Below are 19,458 nucleotides of genomic sequence, written 5' to 3'. Positions count from 1 at the left end.
TTCTATTTTGAACAAACTCAGTAACATGGCCCAGAAAGTTTGAAGATACTCCTCTATTTTTAGGACCATGATAAATACATTATATCTTTATCAGCTGCAGTTGAGCTATCATTTGGAAGGGACAGGTTTGGCTGAAGCCAAATTACACGTTAAACATTGGCTTTGGTTTTTTTCGTCAAATGAAATCCTAAAGTGAATTTTTACATGTTAGCATTTTTCTAGGGTATTAATATTTTTATATCTGAACAAGATTTGGTTCTCCTTATATTTTAAGATCTTACATGTGTTTGCACCAACTATAAAAGGAAAGTTTCTTGCAGAGGCAAGAGCAGTCTGACCATCAGATACTTGTTAACTTCTGTAAAAGGCAGGAGCGCTCCTAGTATAGGGATCTTCCTTTCCAGTCTTGATTGCCTTCCTCCATATGTTAGATGAGACTTGTCATTCATGATATAATGTATGTCAAATATATTTTGGTAAGGCAATAATAAGGTGATAGTAGATGGGTTTGTTTAATTTTTGTGAATAAGTTTGGTAAGTGTGATTTGATCTGAAAAATTATTTTATAGCGGAGGATGCCAAAGTAATATATAAATGAGACCCTAAAAATACATAAAAATACCCTTAAGAAGCAGAACATTGCTGGTTGGTCTGTATCAGTTTGGCTCTTTGTATTATCAGGATCACCACTTTTTAATAGAACTTTCAGTGATGATGGAAATATTTTATAATCTGTGCTTTCAGGTATAGCACTAGCCACATGTAGCTATTTAATACTTGAAATGTGGTTAATGTGACTAAGGTACTAGATTTTTAATTTAATCTTATTAATTTAAATTGGCTAGTGGCTATCCTATTGAACAATACAGCTATGGATTGTTTTGGTTAGGGACCCAAGAAAACAAGTATTTTTAATCTAACAGTGTTTAATTTTAATCTACTTCAGAATCTCCAAAAGTTCTGTTTACATAGCAATAACAAACAAATAGATCATGGAAAGTCATTGGAGGGCCAAGGGTTATAAGAAACATGGGTGCTGAGATGATAACGTATAGAGTTGTTGTTGTTTTTTAATTTTTTAGAGAGTACTCTGAGCAAGGGAGGGGCAGAGAGAGAGGGAGTGAGAGAATCCCAAGCAGGCTTCAGGCTCAGTAGGGAGCCCAACGCAAGGCTCAATCTCAAAAACCATGAGATCATGACCTGAGCCTAAATCAAGAGTCTGACAGTGAACCAACTGAGCCACCCAGGCACCTCAGTATACAGACATATTTAATGAAGGAGTCTAAATATTTTAATTAGGAATGTTACAGAAGTGTAATGTAGGTCAAAACGGAAAATGAACAATGCTATGTAATATGTTCAATTCTACAAATATTTATTGGATTCCTATAGGCCAGGTACTATTTTAAACTTGAAGCAAGGATGTAGATTTCAGGTAGCCAAAGGACCCCCTCTTGTAGTTATCACGGATATCACTAATGGATGACTGCATACTTTTTCAGGGTTTTTTTCCCCACTTGAATAGAGGCAGTATCAGTATGTTTTTCAGTAGGGTACAGCAAACAGTTGGCATACAAGATGAACATGTTTACTGTCTCTGCACTAGAGGTACAAAGATAAATAAGTCACAATGCCTCCTTTCAAGGAAATCAGTCATATTCTAATACTTATCAAGTAGATTATAAAGTATGTGTTGAAAATAGTACAAAAGAAGGGCATTGATCTAGAACAGGAATTTTTAAGCTTGGTACCACAGCTTTTAGGGATATTTGAATTGCTGGTGGTTTATGCAGAATGTTATATGTTCACACAGTCTTTTTTCTGGGGAGAGGGTTCATAACTTCTAAAAAAGCAAAAAGTGACAAGGAACCATTTACTAGTTGGGGGGCAGTCAAGAAGGAATTCCACAGGACTTGATGTCAGGTTGGATTTTGAAAAGATTAGTCGTTTGCAGTCATTTGCTAGGTGGGCAAGCAGAAAATAGCTAATATAAAGACATGAAATAGCATGCTGTATGAAATACATAAAATTTGAGAGGCACCTGGCTGGCTCACTCAATAGAGCACACAATTCTTGATCTCAGAGTTGTGAGTTCAGGCCCCACATCAGGTGTAGAGATTACTTAAAAAAGAAATACATGATATTTGCTACGGCAAAAAGTACTGATGAGATTGGAGAGACTCGGTCAAAAAGGACCTCAAACAGTCCTAAGGATTTGGATTCTGAGATGATGGGAAGTTAAGGAAAGGAAAGGTGTGAGACATTTTGATATCAAGCTATTTGATATTTTATTTATATTGTCAGCTATTTGATATTTTATTTATATTGTCAACCTAGTTTAATATTGGGAAGTATTGAAGGACATTTGATAATATAGTATAGAGCAGTGGTTCTTGGCCTTTTTTTTTCTAATCCTAACAGATATAGAAATACGTCACATTTCTATTACCATGACAGTGATTGTCATAAGGAAACAAACCTTAGCAGATGTGCATTCATTGAGTGAAAGCTATTACTGTTATTGGCAGTGGCTGCTAACACTTCAGCTTTAAATACCACACCCTAAGCATTTGGTAAAGTAGTTAAATAATTTATTAGGTAGGACTTAAATATTCTAGAAACAATCTTATTTAAAGACCTTGTCCTTTTATATTATGTCAAACCATATGAAATTGCCGATATTACATCATTTTTAAGCTATAAGATTTTCATATAGTACAATACATTTGATAATCTCTTTCTGTTCTTAATGGCTTCTAGTTTATTTGCTTTTGAGGTGGGAGGAAGGGTTCACATCCATTGTCTTTTATGACTCATGTCTCTATTAACAGTAAGGATAGTCTCCTTTCTTAAACTTTAAATGTGGGAAACATACATTTCTTATTTTGTTAGAAAATCTAACTCTTGTTTTTATCCAGACATCTGTGAGAGGTTTTTGTCAGTGGATTCACATAGTAAATGATTGCTTATGGTTTCTTCTGTCAGCTTTTAGTTTGGATGCTGAACAGCCTGATTATGATTTGGATTCTGAAGATGAAGTATTTGTGAATAAACTGAAAAAGAAAATGGACATCTGCCCATTGCAGTTTGAGGAGATGATTGACCGTCTAGAAAAAGGCAGTGGTCAGCAGGTACAACTTCATTGTATATATAATAAGTGTGTGTTTCCATACCTATATGGAAATAGGATAATGTTGAGGTTAGGATAAGTGAGCAGACTCTGGAGTTAACAAGCATGAATTCATATCCCATATCTGCCCAGTACTAACGTGCATAATCTTGAGTGATATGTTTAAATTTCTCCATGTCTCATTTTCCCCCTCTGTAAAATAGAGATGATAAACATGATAAGATTGTTGTGAAAATTAAAGTAAAGCATCAGTGGCTGACGTGTATAAGGCACTCCACATTTGCTGTTATTAATTATTGCTGTTTTGATTGTCATTAAAGTTGGAAGTACTTTTGAACCTTATGTATGTATTCTATGAAAATGACATAATGATTTTACATTTAGCCAGTCAGTCTGCAGGAAGCCAAGCTACTGCTAAAAGAAGATGATGAATTAATTAGAGAAGTTTATGAATACTGGATTAAAAAAAGAAAAAACTGTCGGGGGCCATCTCTTATCCCATCAGTAAAACAAGAGAAGCGAGATGGTTCCAGCACAAATGATCCTTATGTGGCTTTTAGAAGACGTACTGAAAAAATGCAGACTCGAAAAGTAAGTGAATTTGGAAAACTTCTTTCGTAATTTTTTTTTGATATAAGAAAAATTATTTATACTTACAAATATCTCAGTATCTGAAGGTGGTATTTTAATTTGTGTTTAAATAGACTTTCTATACAAAATAATGAAAAGTATTAATTTAAAGTGAATCAACCTTAGGATTCATTACATAGCTATTAATGATATATTTTAATGTTAAACTATTTAAAAATCCTATATATAATTGATCCTGGTGATCCATATTCCCTTTCAGTATCTTTAAAATTCTAACTAACCTATCAAATATATCTATTCTTATATGTTAGTAGTGGTGTTCAGAATGCCACTAGTTAGAAATGTTATTGACATTCAAAAAGCAACTCCATATTTGCAGAATCGCAAAAATGACGAAGCCTCTTATGAAAAAATGCTTAAGCTGCGTCGAGATCTGAGTCGGGCTGTTACTATCCTAGAGATGATAAAAAGAAGAGAAAAGAGTAAAAGGGAGCTATTGCACTTAACACTGGAAATTATGGAAAAGAGGTAAAGTATACTTTAATAGGAATACTTCAATAGGAAGTATGGTACCATTAGCATTTTATATATTGAAGTATGATACCTAAGCAGTTAACCCCAGAAATACCTTCTATTAATAAGTAGAGACTATATAAATGTGTGATATGGTATACTTTGTTTAATTTTACATGTGTTCCTCTATTTTCTTTAAAAGTGACTGGGTTCAGTAAAATTAAAATATGCCAAGTATAAGCTTATTCTTTTGTCCTTAGTTGAGTGCAAGGCTGGGAGGGAGAGAACATTTGTCAGTCCTACAGCTTTTAATTTACTCACTAGATTGTACTAATTTTTTTTTTTTTTAAACACATACTGGGTTTTTGTTTTTTTTTTTACAGACAAGTGTAAAGAAGGGAGGGGAAAAGGCCCATAATCTCAACATTCAATCATTCAAGAAAGTACACAATGAAAACTTTAAGCCTCACTCCCCTATTTCTCAGTCAGTATCTCCCAAGAAAACCACTATTAAATTTCTTATAATTTGTTTCAGGAAAATTAGTTTTATAGTAAAGCACAAAGCAATTCAAATTAGCAGAAAGTTCCTCAACACCATTTTAGGCATTAATTTCAACATCTCCACCAAATCTTTCACCAAAATTGGTAAGTTATAGTTCGAGCCTTTTTTTTTTTCCAACAGTCATCTACTTATGGTGCCAAGATAAAGCTTTAAGCCAAAAACTAAACAGAAGAAACAAAAGGAATTATGTAATCTTTAATTTTAATAAGCATTCAGCAAATAGTCAAAGTTTAATTGTGATCTTAAGTCTAGTCAGTGTTTATAATTATGTATCAGGTATTAATAGTTATGTACAGAACTAACTTTAACTTTCTAAGCTTTTTTTAATTTTGTTTTATAATTTCAGGTATAATTTGGGTGACTACAATGGAGAGATCATGTCTGAGGTCATGGCACAGAGACAACCAATGAAACCTACCTATGCCATCCCCATCATCCCTATTACTAATAGCAGTCAATTTAAACATCAGGAAGCAATGGATGTGAAGGAGTTTAAAGCAAATAAGGTAGGGGCACCTGGGTGGCTCAGTCAGTTAAGCATCCAACTTCGGCTCAGGTCGTGATCTCACAGCTCATGAGTTCAAGCCCTGTGTCAGTCTCTGTGCTGACAGCTCAGAACTTGGAGCCTGCTTTGGATTCTGTGTCTCCTCTCTGCCTTTCCCCCACTTACCCTCCGTCTCTGTCCTTCAAAAATAAACATTTTAAAAAATGCAAAAAAAGAAAAAGCAAATAAGGTGATAAAAATTTTTGTGATAACAATAGCTGATAATGGAATGGTATTTTATCATTAGAGTGAAGAAAGAAAACCCATATAAATCTTACTGTGAAATATGCCACAAAGTCAGGTTGTGATTCAAGGCTAGCCTGTCGATGCAGCAGTAGGAATTGTAAAGAGAGATACCATATAGATTAACTTTTTAACAATTAACTTTTCCCAAAAAAACTGTAATTGAAACTTGATATAAATATTTAGCATATGTACATAACCATGCTACTTGTCATGACTTTTTCTTTCCAACAAGGATTATTTTTTGCCTCTAACCTTTCTTGCCTATTGAATACTTCATACTTCTAGCCTTTGCTGTTACCTGCCATACATATTTCTAAAATCACTCAGTGCATCAGCTCATTCACTCTTGCTTTTGTATTTTATTCTGCGTTTCCTCTGTTTAATGATTTCATCTCTTTATCATCTAAAACTGCTCAAATTCCCCACTCCACATAGCCTTTATTGTTCAGCTCTCAAATCCTTACTACTCTATTTTTGTGACACCTCCACATTATAACTTTATGTTCCAGTATGGTAATAGTTATCTGAGGTTTGCTTTGTGTATCTGTAAAATTATTTTCATTATTATTTTCCCAAAATTGATTTGTTAATTCTTTAAAATAAAGACTAGATCCCCCTTTTTTAATTCTCTTCTGGATTTTTCATAGAAAATTAAGAAAAAGGTACAGGAGCCAATGGTAAATACTAACTGCAGGATTTCAGAAGCTCAAGAATTTCTATTCTGTTTTAACTGAAACAAAATATTTTATGAGGTTGTGTTTAGGTTGTAGGAACATACCCATGTGTCACAGAGACCAACCTCTAAGATTTTACAGTAAAAGATGACAAAACAAAGTCTTCTATCTCTTCTGAGTATGAATGACTTCATTATAGCTATAAATTTCTTTTTAAAACTTACCCAAACTGTACGTTTGATGAACATGGTTTCTAGAGTTTGATTAATATATGACTTTATTGCAGCAAGATAAAGCTGATCTTATCCGACCTAAACGTAAATATGAGAAGAAGCCCAAAGTCTTACCATCGTCTGCTGCTGCTACTCCTCAACAGACGAGTCCTGCCGCACTGCCAGTCTTTAATGCTAAAGATTTAAATCAGTATGACTTTCCCAGCTCAGATGAAGAACCTCTCTCCCAGGTAAATATGAGAAACTCTCTATGAATATAGAGGAGGGATGTAAGAAGTCACGTGTTTTGACTCACTTCATTTTATTTAAAGGTTTTGTCTGGCTCTTCAGAAGCTGAAGAAGAAAATGATCCTGATGGTCCTTTTGCTTTCCGTAGGAAAGCAGGCTGTCAGTACTATGCTGTAAGTTTCAGGTTCTCTTTTTCAATAATAAACTGTTCACCTTTAATTGACAAAATGAAATAATTTAGATTTTTTTTTTTTTAAGCCTCACTTAGACCAAACTGGCAACTGGCCTTGGACTAGTCCTAAAGATGGAGGATTAGGGGATGTACGATATAGATACTGCTTAACTACCCTCACCGTACCCCAAAGGTGTATTGGATTTGCACGAAGACGGGTTGGGCGCGGTGGAAGGTAAGGCATTTCTGTACTCCTAGCATAGGGATATTTTAGACAGTAGGGAGTCAGATCTAGAGCTGAAAATGAGGTAATCCTTCTCAGTAGTTCATTTGTTCCCATTTGCTGTTCTTAACTGATGTTTTTACTAAAATCCTTATAGAAACTGCAAAAAGTTATTTCAGAAGTTCTGGGAGATATTAGGAGAAAGGATTGAATAGGCTAAGAATGTCATAAAACTTGGGGCACTTGGCTGGCCCAGCCAGTTAAGCATTCGACCCTTGATTTTGGCTAAGGTCATGATCCCAGGGTCATGAGATCAAGCCCCACATAGGGCTCCATGCTGAGAGTGGAGCCTGCTTAAAATTCTCTCTCTCCCTCTGCCGTTCTCTCCTGCTCACACTTTCTCTCTCTAAAATAAAATAATTAAAAATCAAACAACAACAAGAAATGTCATATAACTAGTATACTAAGTCGTTTAACTCATTAGTGAAAAGGATCCAGGATCAATGCATAACCTGACCCTGACATCCCAGTTTTTCTGGATCTAATCGCTCTTCTTTTGTTTAAACGTGATGGAACCAACCCATGTATATTCTAGATGCCTTTATGTAAGACTTTGTGTATTTGTGCAGGAGGCAAGAAGGAATTACAGAGCACATAAAAGTGCAGATAAAGAAAATTATTCCTATGTTGGTGAAAAAAAATATATAAGGCAGAACATAATATTAAGGTGCTTTTGGGAAAAAATCTAATGATGTAATTTATAGTGAATTATTGCTTATATATGTGTTTCTTTCATTTTTGAATCTTAATTTCAGTTTTTAATCACTAAAAACATAAGTTTAGAGTTGTCTGAGCACTGAAATATATTTTATTTAGTGCTTTTCCTCCCTTTATTGTGTTGACATCAATAGTAGTCAAAATTCTCTATGTTGGCTGTATTTTGTTCTGTACTAGCATTTATCAGTGGTAGCATTTTAAGATAGAATCATTTTTATAAAGTTTATATAAATAACATAAAAGTATATCCTCTAGAGTAGTGGGTATCAAATACTTTGTCTATAAGAAATTTTAATGAGGGGTGCCTAGGTGGCTCAGTTTGTTGAGCTTCTAACTCTACTTTGGCTCAGATCATGATCCCAAGGTCGTGGGATTGAGCCCCACAGACTCTGCACTGAGTGTGGAGCCTACTTAAGATTTTCTTCCCCTCTGTCCCTCTCTCACTCGCTCTCTCTCTCTTCCTCCCTTATTCCCTCTGTCCTTCCCCCCTGCTTGCGCGCATGCTCTCTCTCTCTCAAAAACATAAAGACAAATAATTTTTAAATAAAGAAATCTTAATGATGTAAAATATCCGAAAGATCGCATACTTTTTATTGCATTTCTACCTCTCCCCTACCCCTGTCAAAAAAAAATGAAGTGTTTGCTTAATAGAGAACAGGTATTTTATAACGTATTTTGGTGCTTTGTAATGGAAATAAAAACCTTTGGTTGAAAAGCAATTTGAAAAGAAAAATATTCTCATGTTTTATCAGTAACTTATACTAGTAGACCAACTCCTAGAACTATTGACTCTTACTGAGGTAAAATGAATAGTATACGTTATTCTTTAAGGTGGAGTACTCTCTTTAATCAGATAATTATAAAGTAAAAGAACTTTTATCAGAAGTTGAGAATTTTTTAAAAAAAGAAAAAAAATTGGGAGTTTAGCCTATAGGAGCCAAATACTGAAATAATCAAATTCATAGCTTTTAAACATTTAGTCTGAGATGGCTTTGGGGGAATTGAGTGGGTCTTTTTAATATAATTTTTGAATAGCTATTTTACATATATGTTCCCTGCCTTATTTTTAATAGGGTCTTACTGGACAGAGCTCACTCAGACTATGACAGTATGTTTCGCCATCTGGATTTGGAAATGCTTTCCTCTCCACAACATTCTCCAGTCAATCAGTTTGCCAATACCTCAGAAACAAATACCTCGGACAAATCTTTCTCTAAAGACCTCAGTCAGATACTAGTCAATATCAAATCATGTAGATGGCGGCATTTTAGGCCTCGGACACCATCCCTACATGACAGTGACAATGATGAACTCTCCTGTAGAAAATTATATAGGAGTATAAATCGAACAGGAACAGCACAACCTGGGACCCAGACATGCAGTACCTCCACGCAAAGTAAAAGTAGCAGTGGTTCAGCACATTTTGGTATGTGTTTTTGTTATGATGTACATTTCTATAGAAATGTCAGGTTCATTAATTTTTTGAGTATGTGGTCTATTTAAGTTTAAAAGTCCTTTTCCCTCAAAATAATGAGAGAAAAAAAGGACTTGGTAAAGTATTCATTTGAATTCTGTTTGTACATGTGTTCTCATTTAAATAAACCCACATTACAAAGGTGAATTATTACTATTTAATATATGACATTTGTTTCCTGGGTACACTCTGTGAACCACAATTCCTGATTCAGCAATTATATTTTCAAATAATAAGAAAAGAAAATGGGCTGTTAATTGTTACTATTTTATACTTGGACACTTCTCTAGTCTTTTTTTTAAACTGTAAAAGTAGACCAGCAAGTCAGTAGATATGCAAAAGCCTTACCTAATGATAGTAATGCAGAACAATTTATAAGAGGGAAAATAATTTTTCAGAAAACAGTACTTAAATATTTAAAGGATTATTTTAATTTTATAGGATTGTAATTTTGGAAACATCTCTAGATAATATCTGCTTTAGCATTATGGCTATATTGTGAAATGTGTCTAAAATAAATGCTGTCTTAAAATATTCCTAAGATTTTAGCTTTCTATTTTAAAGCATAAATCTGTGTTATACGAAGCATGTAGATTATAGAAATTCACTGTTAAAATTATGTTACCACAGATTTTTGTAAAGATAATTTAAATACACATTTTGAAGGGACTGTAAAGATATTTATTGCATCGCCCCAATTATCTGGTAAGGTACAGCCAAACCTTCTAACAAATACGAGAACGTGCTGCTTATTGTTAAAGATCTCCAGAAAAGGTTCTATAAACCAATTTACTTTGTGTCTAGAAAACAAGTACTTCTGTGAAATGGAAATCCTTATTAGTTCATAAGAAAAATAATCACATTTCAGAAATCAGCTAGATCATCTAAATTATTCTGAGGCTTAACAGAGTAGTATAGTTCCATTAATTTCAGAGTGTATATATATCATGGAAAGTTAATCTTCTCTGCTATTACAGTCTTAAAAATCAAAATAACTTTTCAATATGAAGGAAACATATAGTGTGGGGTGTAAACATGTAATATGTTTTCCCTGATAGATTTTTAGGCTCTATAAATTCCTTGAGACTTCTTGTAGAAAATTGGCATGTTGTGTCAATCCCCATCTTCTCAGTCCTTAAATAGAGAAGTTGAGGGAGTGCCTGGTGAGCTCAGTCAGTAGAGCATGAGACTCTTGATCTCTGGGTTGTTTGAGCCCCACATTGGGTGTAGAGATTACTTAGAAAAATAAAATCTTTAATAAAAAAGAATAGAGGAGTTGAATTTTATAACTATCCTAAGGATCTTTTAATGATCTTTTATGTAAATTGTTTTGCTATACTACGTAAGTAAGCATTGATATTATGAAACTTACCTGATTTGTGTTTGCCAAAGAATATTAAAAGGTGAACTTTGAACAGTAGTAGTATTACCAAAAGTTTAGCTGAAAAAAAATTTTTAGTAACTGTGATTTTCTTTTTAATCATTTCCTTGCCCATATATACAACTTTTAGAAAATGGGTTTATCAGTTTTTTGTCATTGCACTTAATTGTTTTCAGTTTTCCCTTAATTTTTACTAGATCTTTTGTATACTTAGAGAATAGTTGCCTACAGATTGCTATAGGGAAATGCTTTATTTTTTGCTATTTGTGAATACTCAAGAAACCTAAAGCTCTTCTCTTTATGCTCTATAAAGTATATTATAGTAGAATCATATCATAAGTACATTTAACTTAAAAAATTCAACTATAGGCCCCTGGAGAAAAAATAAAATTTTAACAGTTCAAAAAGTATATAGGATTATGAATACAATTCTACTGAAAGAATATAGTCTCCAGAATTGGCCACTCTGACAATGGCAGAAGTCAATCTGTTGTTTCTCACAGAGTGTCAGTGCCTCCTGAGGTGCCACCTTCATTCATAGGTGAAGCATCTCACCTCCATCAGTGTAATTATAATTTTAAAGATAAATTTTTTCATATAGCATGGCCCCCAGATACAAGCCAAACTATTTCATCTGGTACTCAACCACAAAAATTGATCCCATCTGATGCAAGAGGAAAAACTGCTGAGCTTATTGAAAGAGATAACATCCATCATGGCACACTCTAAAGGAATTTTCAAGGCTTAATTTTTACCATACTGACTTTGGAACTTAACTATTAGATAAGATAGAAGTCAATTGATATATACTTACTTGCCTACTGCTTAAGCCAAGTATTTTGATTTAGCCATTTTTTCTGTCATTGTTTTAAATACCAATATTTATTCATATGTTGTGGCATAGTGATATACCCTCTGAATTGATTGTCCTTTTCCTAAATAATCACCTACAAGAGCCTATTTCTTCTCATTTTCAAATAGGAAATTCTAAATGAGGATATCAAGAGTCCATTATTTTTAGTAAAAGGTATGAGCTTTATTTAACACACCAACTTTTATAGTTTCTGGTGCTCAGAATTTTTTTGCTTGCTTCCCAGTCTTGGCCATTTTGCATAGTTGTGTGGCCAGATGGGTAACCTGGTTAGTCTGGCATTAGGTAGTCTGGTTAGTCAGGTACCAGAGTGCTTGGTCCACTGGATAACACACAGCAGAATGACACAGTGCTGAGGAACTTGGGAAGACTTAACTATATGCCTATTTAGAATTTCTAGGACTAGATCTTAGTATGTATGGCTAAATTGTGTATCTTAATCTTCAGTTAATATGTGATTTGGACAGTTTCCAAGTACAGTATTTTTTTTTTTTTTAATCTGTAAAAGTACCTTTGAAAATTTAATGTTTGTTCAGTGACTAAGTATTCATTTGCATGCGTTTGAGTTTCGGGGATACGAGATATCAGAACTAACACCTTTTTTTCATAATTAGAAAGGACTATATAATTTTGAAAGACTGTAAGTAGAAAAGTGGTTTGTAAACCACCATTCTATGTTCAGGATTTGAATTCCTAGTTCCCACTGAAATTTCATCAGCATTCTACAGATTAGGCTTATTTTCATAAGTTAATAGGATATATGTAGCTGGAATGATGTTCTAAGTCTCAGGATCTGTAGCTTACTTAAATTAGTGCAATTTACTTCATAAAAATTGTAACATAAAGTTTTAAAAGGAACTCTAGTTTGGACCTTAAATATTTTTATGGTTAGATTTTATAAAATTGTAGGACCTTAATCCTTATCCAAGTGTGTTTCACAGTTCAGAATTACATCCTCAGCAGGGTCTGGAGTAGCACCCATAGTAAAATTAATAGTTCTCTCTATGCTGAAGTACAAGAATATTCACAATAAGGGAAGCTTGGGCCACAGATAATCTCATGTTCAAGTAATTTGTGGCCCAATGAATTCAGGTTCAGTCATGTTTGGCCATCTATGGCAATATACCATGTTTTTTTTTTTCAGGTTGGATTTCTGGGTGGCTGACAAATGCTTAGGAACCGCAAAACTTTCGTTCAAGCTTGCTGACTTAGGGGATCATACTTTAATACTTTCTAAAGTCATTTCATTTTATATTTATTTATTTAAAGTTACCTTTTCCTGTATTGAAATAATTTTCTGACTACTGCTAAAAGAAATTTCTAATTGAGGATTCTCTTTTAAAATAGGTGTTTGGGTTTGTTGTTGGTGGGTTTTTTTGTTTTTTGTTTTTTTGTCTTTGTTTTCACAAACAAAACGACATACATTTTGGTAATCTTAAATCTATCTTCTCAAACTGAATTTTCAAATTATTAACTTTTTTCTAAGTACCTGTCATACTCACTACTCCCACTCCCACGGATCATTTCAGTTGATCTGCTCCAGCTGCAGGAATGTGACTTAAAGAGCAACAGCTTGAGCTATAGGCTATTCCAGGTGCTGGGTTACCACATAATAGTTTCTTTGTCCAAGTAGACTGGTAACATTTTAGATTATTTCATCTAAATTCCTACCCCAGAGAATTATTAGCAGCTACCGAAACAACAGTGGTCGTTGTAGACCTTTGCCTAAACACCTCTAGGGAGGGCACATTCAGCAGTTTTCAGGTTATTCTAGAGTTCGGAATCTTGTTTAGAAAGTTCGTCCATATATTGAACAAAAGCTGCCTCCTTAAATTTAAATCTACAGATTGCTCTTTTACCCTTAGAAGCATGCTGAATAAGTTTTCTTGCTTTCCAACATCATAGTATCCTTCAAATATTTGAAGTCTTACCATGCTTCTTCCCTCTTCTCAGCTTTTAGTCACGTCCCTCGCGTGACTCCTCTCCCATACCTAGACTCCTGTCAGGTGTTCTATATATGAGGCTGTTTGTTTTTTTAAAGCACTTGAGTCACACTGTTGGGTATATAAAAAGTTTGATTATTTCTTGTAGATAGTATTAAATCTAAAACTTTTATCTATTTCTTTTCATATTTAAAATCTCGTTGGTTTGGGATTGATTTTCCCCCTTCCACCGTTAACTATCTTTGTGACCTCAGATGAAAGTTTCTTCATCTTTAGTGTGAAGTGGTAGGAGGAAATCACCAAGGATGCCTCCTAATCTAAAAATTTGGAGTTCTGTGAAACGCTTCTGATTCTAGGTTTGGTCATCTGTTCATGAAACCATCTTGTCCATCCTTAAGTAAATTGCAAACTTGACTACCACGCCCTGTCTGGAGGTAGACATACAACCTTAACACCTTCTACCTTGATAGGGATTGTGGTCATTTTTATTTATTTACACTTAGCATTTGGTTAAACTTTGAATTAGAATGCCATCTGAAGTCTTCTCAGTTTTCTGTATAAATAACAATATAAAACCCAATTTATTTTGTATTTGCCCAAATTTACTACCTTACCTTTGTCCAGGCTTTTCCTACTTATTCATATAGCCTTTAGAAGGATTAGAAATTTATTTCTCAGAAGAAATATAAAATCCTTACATCGCATGGCTGAAAAAGGCTTTAGTGATCACCTAACTTAATATTTTTGATGAACATACTGAGCCCTAAAAGTTCGGTTACTTGCCTAGGTATACTCAGATAGTTAAGATAGAGCCAAGAGCTGGAAAAAAAAAAAAAAAAATCAAGGTTTCTTGGCCCCTACACCTATGGTTTTTATTACCTTCACTTACAGCTTATATGTTGCTCAACATATGCATGTCTTTTAGATCATTTATTTAAAATGTCTGGGGAAAATTTCGTAACTATTCCAGAGGTGTAATAATATCTAAGCAATAGATTGACAATACTGATCTAAAGTCATGATGAGTGTTAGGTGCATTTTTATTCCTAAATCTGTATTAGGAAGAAGTTAACAGTTGTTTAAAAGTGAAATTCAGAGACCAGGATTAAAATGTTAACTTACATTACCGCAAAAATATTTGGAACCTTTATTCAAATGAATTTTCCAATTTATTATTGCTAAATTTTTTATTAAAGTGTACACAAATACAAGCAGAGTTCTGCAAAAGAATATATTCATTCATATAAATGGAGTTTTTTATATACAGGTCTCCAGTGAATGCTAAATTACTGTTTTTCTAGATATGTAATGACCTGACCTTGCAGAAATGATCCTTTCTTAAAATATTTATTGAGCATCCCCTACTAGGGAATTCAAGACTTAGGCAACTCAATCAAATTTAGGAAGTTAAAACATAAATCTCAAAAACATACTAGCAAAACTAATAAATTAAGTTGCTTTTTACGGATTTTTTTAAACCTAAAGATAAATGTTACAGTAATTATAAACCATCTTTCAGGGCAGCATTAATTTTTATAAGTTTTCTTCAAGTTTTGATTCAACACATTTCTATTGTATGGAAATGAACATTTTGACACAAAGTTACTTTATGTCCGTATTTACAGGTTATCCTATTACCAGTAAAAGTCTTCCCTGTAGTATTCAGATCTGAGAAATACAACATAGTAGGAAAAGAAACTTATCAAGGGACAGATATCAACGAAAGTTTTTACAAGAAATTATGTTTTTGCTCTTGTAGCCTAAGCACTTAGTTCAATTCAAGTGTAAATAAAGCCTATGTAGACACTAATAACTTCTGAGGTTTTCCTAAATATTATTTCATAATTTCCTGATCCATTGAAAATATGGTAGAATTTCTACCTGAACATTTTGTAGTGGTACTAGGCAGAAAGGCTGTATCCTGGAAGATAAAGTTTCTTTATGAGTTACGAGTGAAAATTATAAAACTTGATAAAGTGAAACTGTCTTCAACTAAATTATTAAAATGCAATTAAAGACAACAGGAAATTTGGTGGACAGTGTTTTGAAAACATTAAACTTTAGATTGAGGAAATTTGCATTGCATGATTTATAGATTCCCTGGTATTCAGGGATGCATGATAACCTTTTTTGTGTTTTGAAATAATTTCTTACCCAAACACCACAGGCTTCTTAAAGAAGCCTTTAAAGTCAGATGTTGTGATTGTATGTACCCTTTTTTTTTCCTTTTTTTAATTGGCAAAAAATAAGAGAAAGAAAAAGGTTTCCTTTTTAAAAACTGCACACACTTTTTTGGGGGGTAATAAATGAACATTTTTTTGTTTGTTTTTTTTAGAACTGAGCTCTCCATAGACAAACATAAGTAGCATAACACAGTGTCTTTCCTCAGACATCATTCTGTACAGTAAATCAACATAAACAACTCCGTTCTTATTGACTGGATTTTTTCCAGGTGGGTTAATTGGGTGGGGAAAATTAATTAACCTTAACATTTGGAGCCTCTTGTCTTCCTGCTAAAGGATGAGTTCTTTAAAAAATAAAATAAAAAAAGGTAATAAACCAACAACCTTATATTCCATATAGAGGGAATGTTTGTAATGGCTAAAATTAGAAAATATGTAGAACAATTAGTATTTATACACAGAACTATTAGGGATCATCTGAATGCATTGGGACAGTGATATGAGTAAACTAGAAACCAAATGGTAATTACCAGATTTCTTCTCAAGCTCCATGCCAAGTTGAATTCTAAATATGTAGATTTAAAAAGCTGGATTACCTTTTTACACTGTCTAGCACAAGTGTCACAGCTTATAAAAATAATGGTTCTGAAACTTGAGAAGTGAGCATTTCTCTTTCCTATGTTGTTATAACTCAGGAAGTTTATAATTTTGTTTTTCTTTAAACTCCAGCCACTCCTGATAAATGTGGTTGTAAAAATGCTGAATTTTTCATATGGAAGTGATCTTTAGCAGGATCATCAGCCTTTGTCAAATGCTTTAATTTTACACAAAAATTTTCTTAATGCTGAAATTTGTTTTAGTATTGTAATATATGTGTGGTATCTGTGTGTTTTTATAAAGTATTTCCTCGTTTTATGTTCAGCATTTACAGCCGAACAATACCAGCAACATCAACAGCAACTGGCACTAATGCAGAAACAGCAGCTTGCACAAATTCAGCAACAGCAAGCAAATAGTAATTCCTCCACCACCACTTCACAGGTGAGGGATTTGTCTGTCTTATGATTATCCCTCATTGTTTCCCACCAGAGTTCATCTCTAATTACCAACTGTTGTCATAGAACCTTGCATCTAACCAGCAGAAAAGTGGCTTTCGCCTGAATCTACATCATAGCCATTCTATACAGGGTTTAGAAAGAACATTACAGGTGAGTATGGAAGCTGTTGCCTCTGCTCCCTATTTTAAAAAGTAAAGCTAAAAAACATAGTTAAATGCGATCAAGACACTGTCTTCCAAGTCTGTCCTATAGTCTGTGAATTTTCCTTGTTAGTATATGATCTCACCCAGCTCATTTTCTTAGTTATTTTAATTATTATTAAAATGTATCTTAAATTACATACTAAACCTCTTTTACTATTAAATGAAATCACTTTTAAACCTCAAGGATGATAAATGTTTGCCATTGAAACACATTTAAAGCTTGAAGGCTGAAATTTGAATCTAAGCATCTTGGAGGAAAATTCATTTAAAAAAATTCAAAGGGCCTCTTAATTTCTAGGCCAAGTTATGATGTGATGTTTTGTTACTTCTGTTCTAAAAGGATAGTTATCCTCCTGTCCCAAAGATACCTTTGGGGTGGGTGGGTGGGTGGGTGTGTGTGTGTGTGTGTGTGTGTGTGTGTGTGTGTATGTAAGTTAGGTAAAAGAAGCTTACATACTCATTTTTCATTATATGTATTTGCAAATCACTGAAATGTTTTACTAGCATATTTCTTGTCTGACACTTTGTGTTGGAGGTTTACTGTTTCCACATTCTAGAAGGTTTATTTTTGTGGTTGATTTGTCCATATTACATACTGTCACATGTGAAGATCAAAATTCATAATCCCTGCGTTCTTATATTGTTTGAACACTCTTCAAATTTATGACTGTCAAAAGAGATGAAGATATTTCAGTGGTTTGCCACTTTGGTTTATATTCAAACTGATTTTGGTATACCTGTGTAACTTTAATGTTGATTTGAGACTAAGTGATGCTGATTAGATTTGTTTTGTATTTTCTTTTTAGGGTTTTGTTTCCAAGACTTTGGATTCTGCTAGTGCTCAATTTGCTGCTTCTGCTTTGGTGACATCAGAACAACTGATGGGATTCAAGATGAAGGATGATGTGGTGCTTGGAATTGGGGTGAATGGCGTCCTTCCAGCCTCAGGTAAGGATAAAGACATTTAAATTGTTCTGATATTTGTAACCTATATCTCTAATAAACAGCAAAGTCGTACATTGTTTAGATGCTTCTTTCTTTTTCTCTAGGAGTATACAAGGGCTTACACCTCAGTAGTACTACACCAACAGCACTTGTACATACGAGTCCATCAACGGCAGGTTCAACTTTGTTACAGCCTTCAAACATGACACAGACTTCAAGTTCCCACAGTGCACTGAGTCATCAAGTAACCGCTGCCAATTCTGCAACAACTCAGGTTCTGATTGGGAACAACATTCGATTAACTGTACCTTCATCAGTTGCCACTGTAAACTCTATTGCCCCCATAAATGCACGACATATACCTAGGACTTTAAGTGCTGTTCCATCGTCTGCCTTAAAGCTGGCTGCCGCAGCAAACTGTCAAGTTTCCAAGGTTCCATCTTCATCTTCTGTAGATTCAGTTCCAAGGTCAGTAGTTATTTTAAGCCTAAAATGTTTGAAAAATATGAGCCCTAACTTAAATCCTCTAGCAGTGCTCTCTACTTATTGGTGTTTTTTGCTCTTTCCTTATATACATTAAAAATGTATAGGGGCATCTGGGTCTCTCAGTCGGTTTAGCGTCTAAACTCTTGATAGTGGCTCAGGTCATGATCTTGAGGTTGTGGGATCCAGCCCCACATAAGGCTCTGCACTGACAGTACGGAGCCTGCTTGGGATTCTCTGCCCCTCCCCAGCACGCACACACACACATACGCGCGCTCTCTCTCTCTCTCCCTCTCTCTCTCAAAATAAACTTAAAAAAAAGTATAGATGAGAATTCCTTATTTAGTCAAGACTTAAACAGATGATTTTTATAATTCAGTACTGTTAACAATTTGAACTAAATGGTATACTGAGTATTGCATATATGCTTTGGATGTCACTTCCTTAGTATAATAATAGCTTATAATGTTCTTGTTTTTCTACCTTTGCATGGAGGGAGTTCTCTTTAGAATGTTTCTTTTGTTTTCTTCTGCAGCTTCTTGTGTAAAGAATTAATAGAACCCACTGTGGCTTGTATGCTAAGCTGCTGTTAATAATGTAAATAATGTAAAGGCTTACAGTATTAATGCCAGGTCAACTTTTATTCAAACCATTATTTTTTATGCTAATTTGTCATCTTGAGTTTCAGTAGATTGTTTAGAATGTTTGTTCAGGTTCTTTTCTGTTTTAAATATTAATGGTAATTAGAATCTTACCATTTACAAAGTACTCTGGGGGAAACGAGAAAGACCAGGGGTTTTCAGTTTAGTTAAAAGACAAGCATAAAAGTGTAAAAATTAAATGCTGTTAATTGTGAGTAATAGGTGGAAGTCATTCTTGTATCACAAAGCATTATAGCCTTGTCAGATTAATTGTGTAAATTATGACTATAATTTCAATATAAGGAGTGATCTTTTCACACCAGGGGTATTCTGGGAGAGTTCTACAAAATAAGATCAGATTTGTTCTTAGCTGGGCAGAGAAG

At 34.0% G+C, this 19,458-nt stretch overlaps 1 protein-coding gene across 3 annotated transcripts in view; it reads left to right on the top strand.

The window, feature by feature from the left end:
* Positions 1-19,458, top strand: part of EPC1 (enhancer of polycomb homolog 1) — a 94,337-nt gene that overhangs the window by 72,540 nt on the left and 2,339 nt on the right. For 2 of the 3 annotated variants that reach the window (XM_030321225.1, XM_030321222.1), the window contains exons 3-14: positions 2,986-3,131; positions 3,515-3,721; positions 4,101-4,249; positions 5,143-5,302; positions 6,547-6,723; positions 6,805-6,894; positions 6,980-7,128; positions 8,967-9,319; positions 16,668-16,786; positions 16,867-16,953; positions 17,813-17,954; positions 18,056-18,419. In XM_030321225.1, coding sequence (XP_030177085.1) covers positions 2,986-3,131; positions 3,515-3,721; positions 4,101-4,249; positions 5,143-5,302; positions 6,547-6,723; positions 6,805-6,894; positions 6,980-7,128; positions 8,967-9,319; positions 16,668-16,786; positions 16,867-16,953; positions 17,813-17,954; positions 18,056-18,419 — 2,143 coding nt within the window. The remainder of the gene's footprint in view (positions 1-2,985; positions 3,132-3,514; positions 3,722-4,100; positions 4,250-5,142; positions 5,303-6,546; positions 6,724-6,804; positions 6,895-6,979; positions 7,129-8,966; positions 9,320-16,667; positions 16,787-16,866; positions 16,954-17,812; positions 17,955-18,055; positions 18,420-19,458) is intronic. The other variant, XM_030321224.1, reaches the window with a different exon arrangement.

The sequence above is a fragment of the Lynx canadensis genome, chromosome B4, assembly GCF_007474595.2.
Source record: "Lynx canadensis isolate LIC74 chromosome B4, mLynCan4.pri.v2, whole genome shotgun sequence".
Classification (NCBI taxonomy): domain Eukaryota; kingdom Metazoa; phylum Chordata; class Mammalia; order Carnivora; family Felidae; genus Lynx; species Lynx canadensis.
The sequence above is the reverse complement of the archived record's forward strand: the minus strand, read 5'-3'. Positions and strand labels throughout refer to the sequence as shown.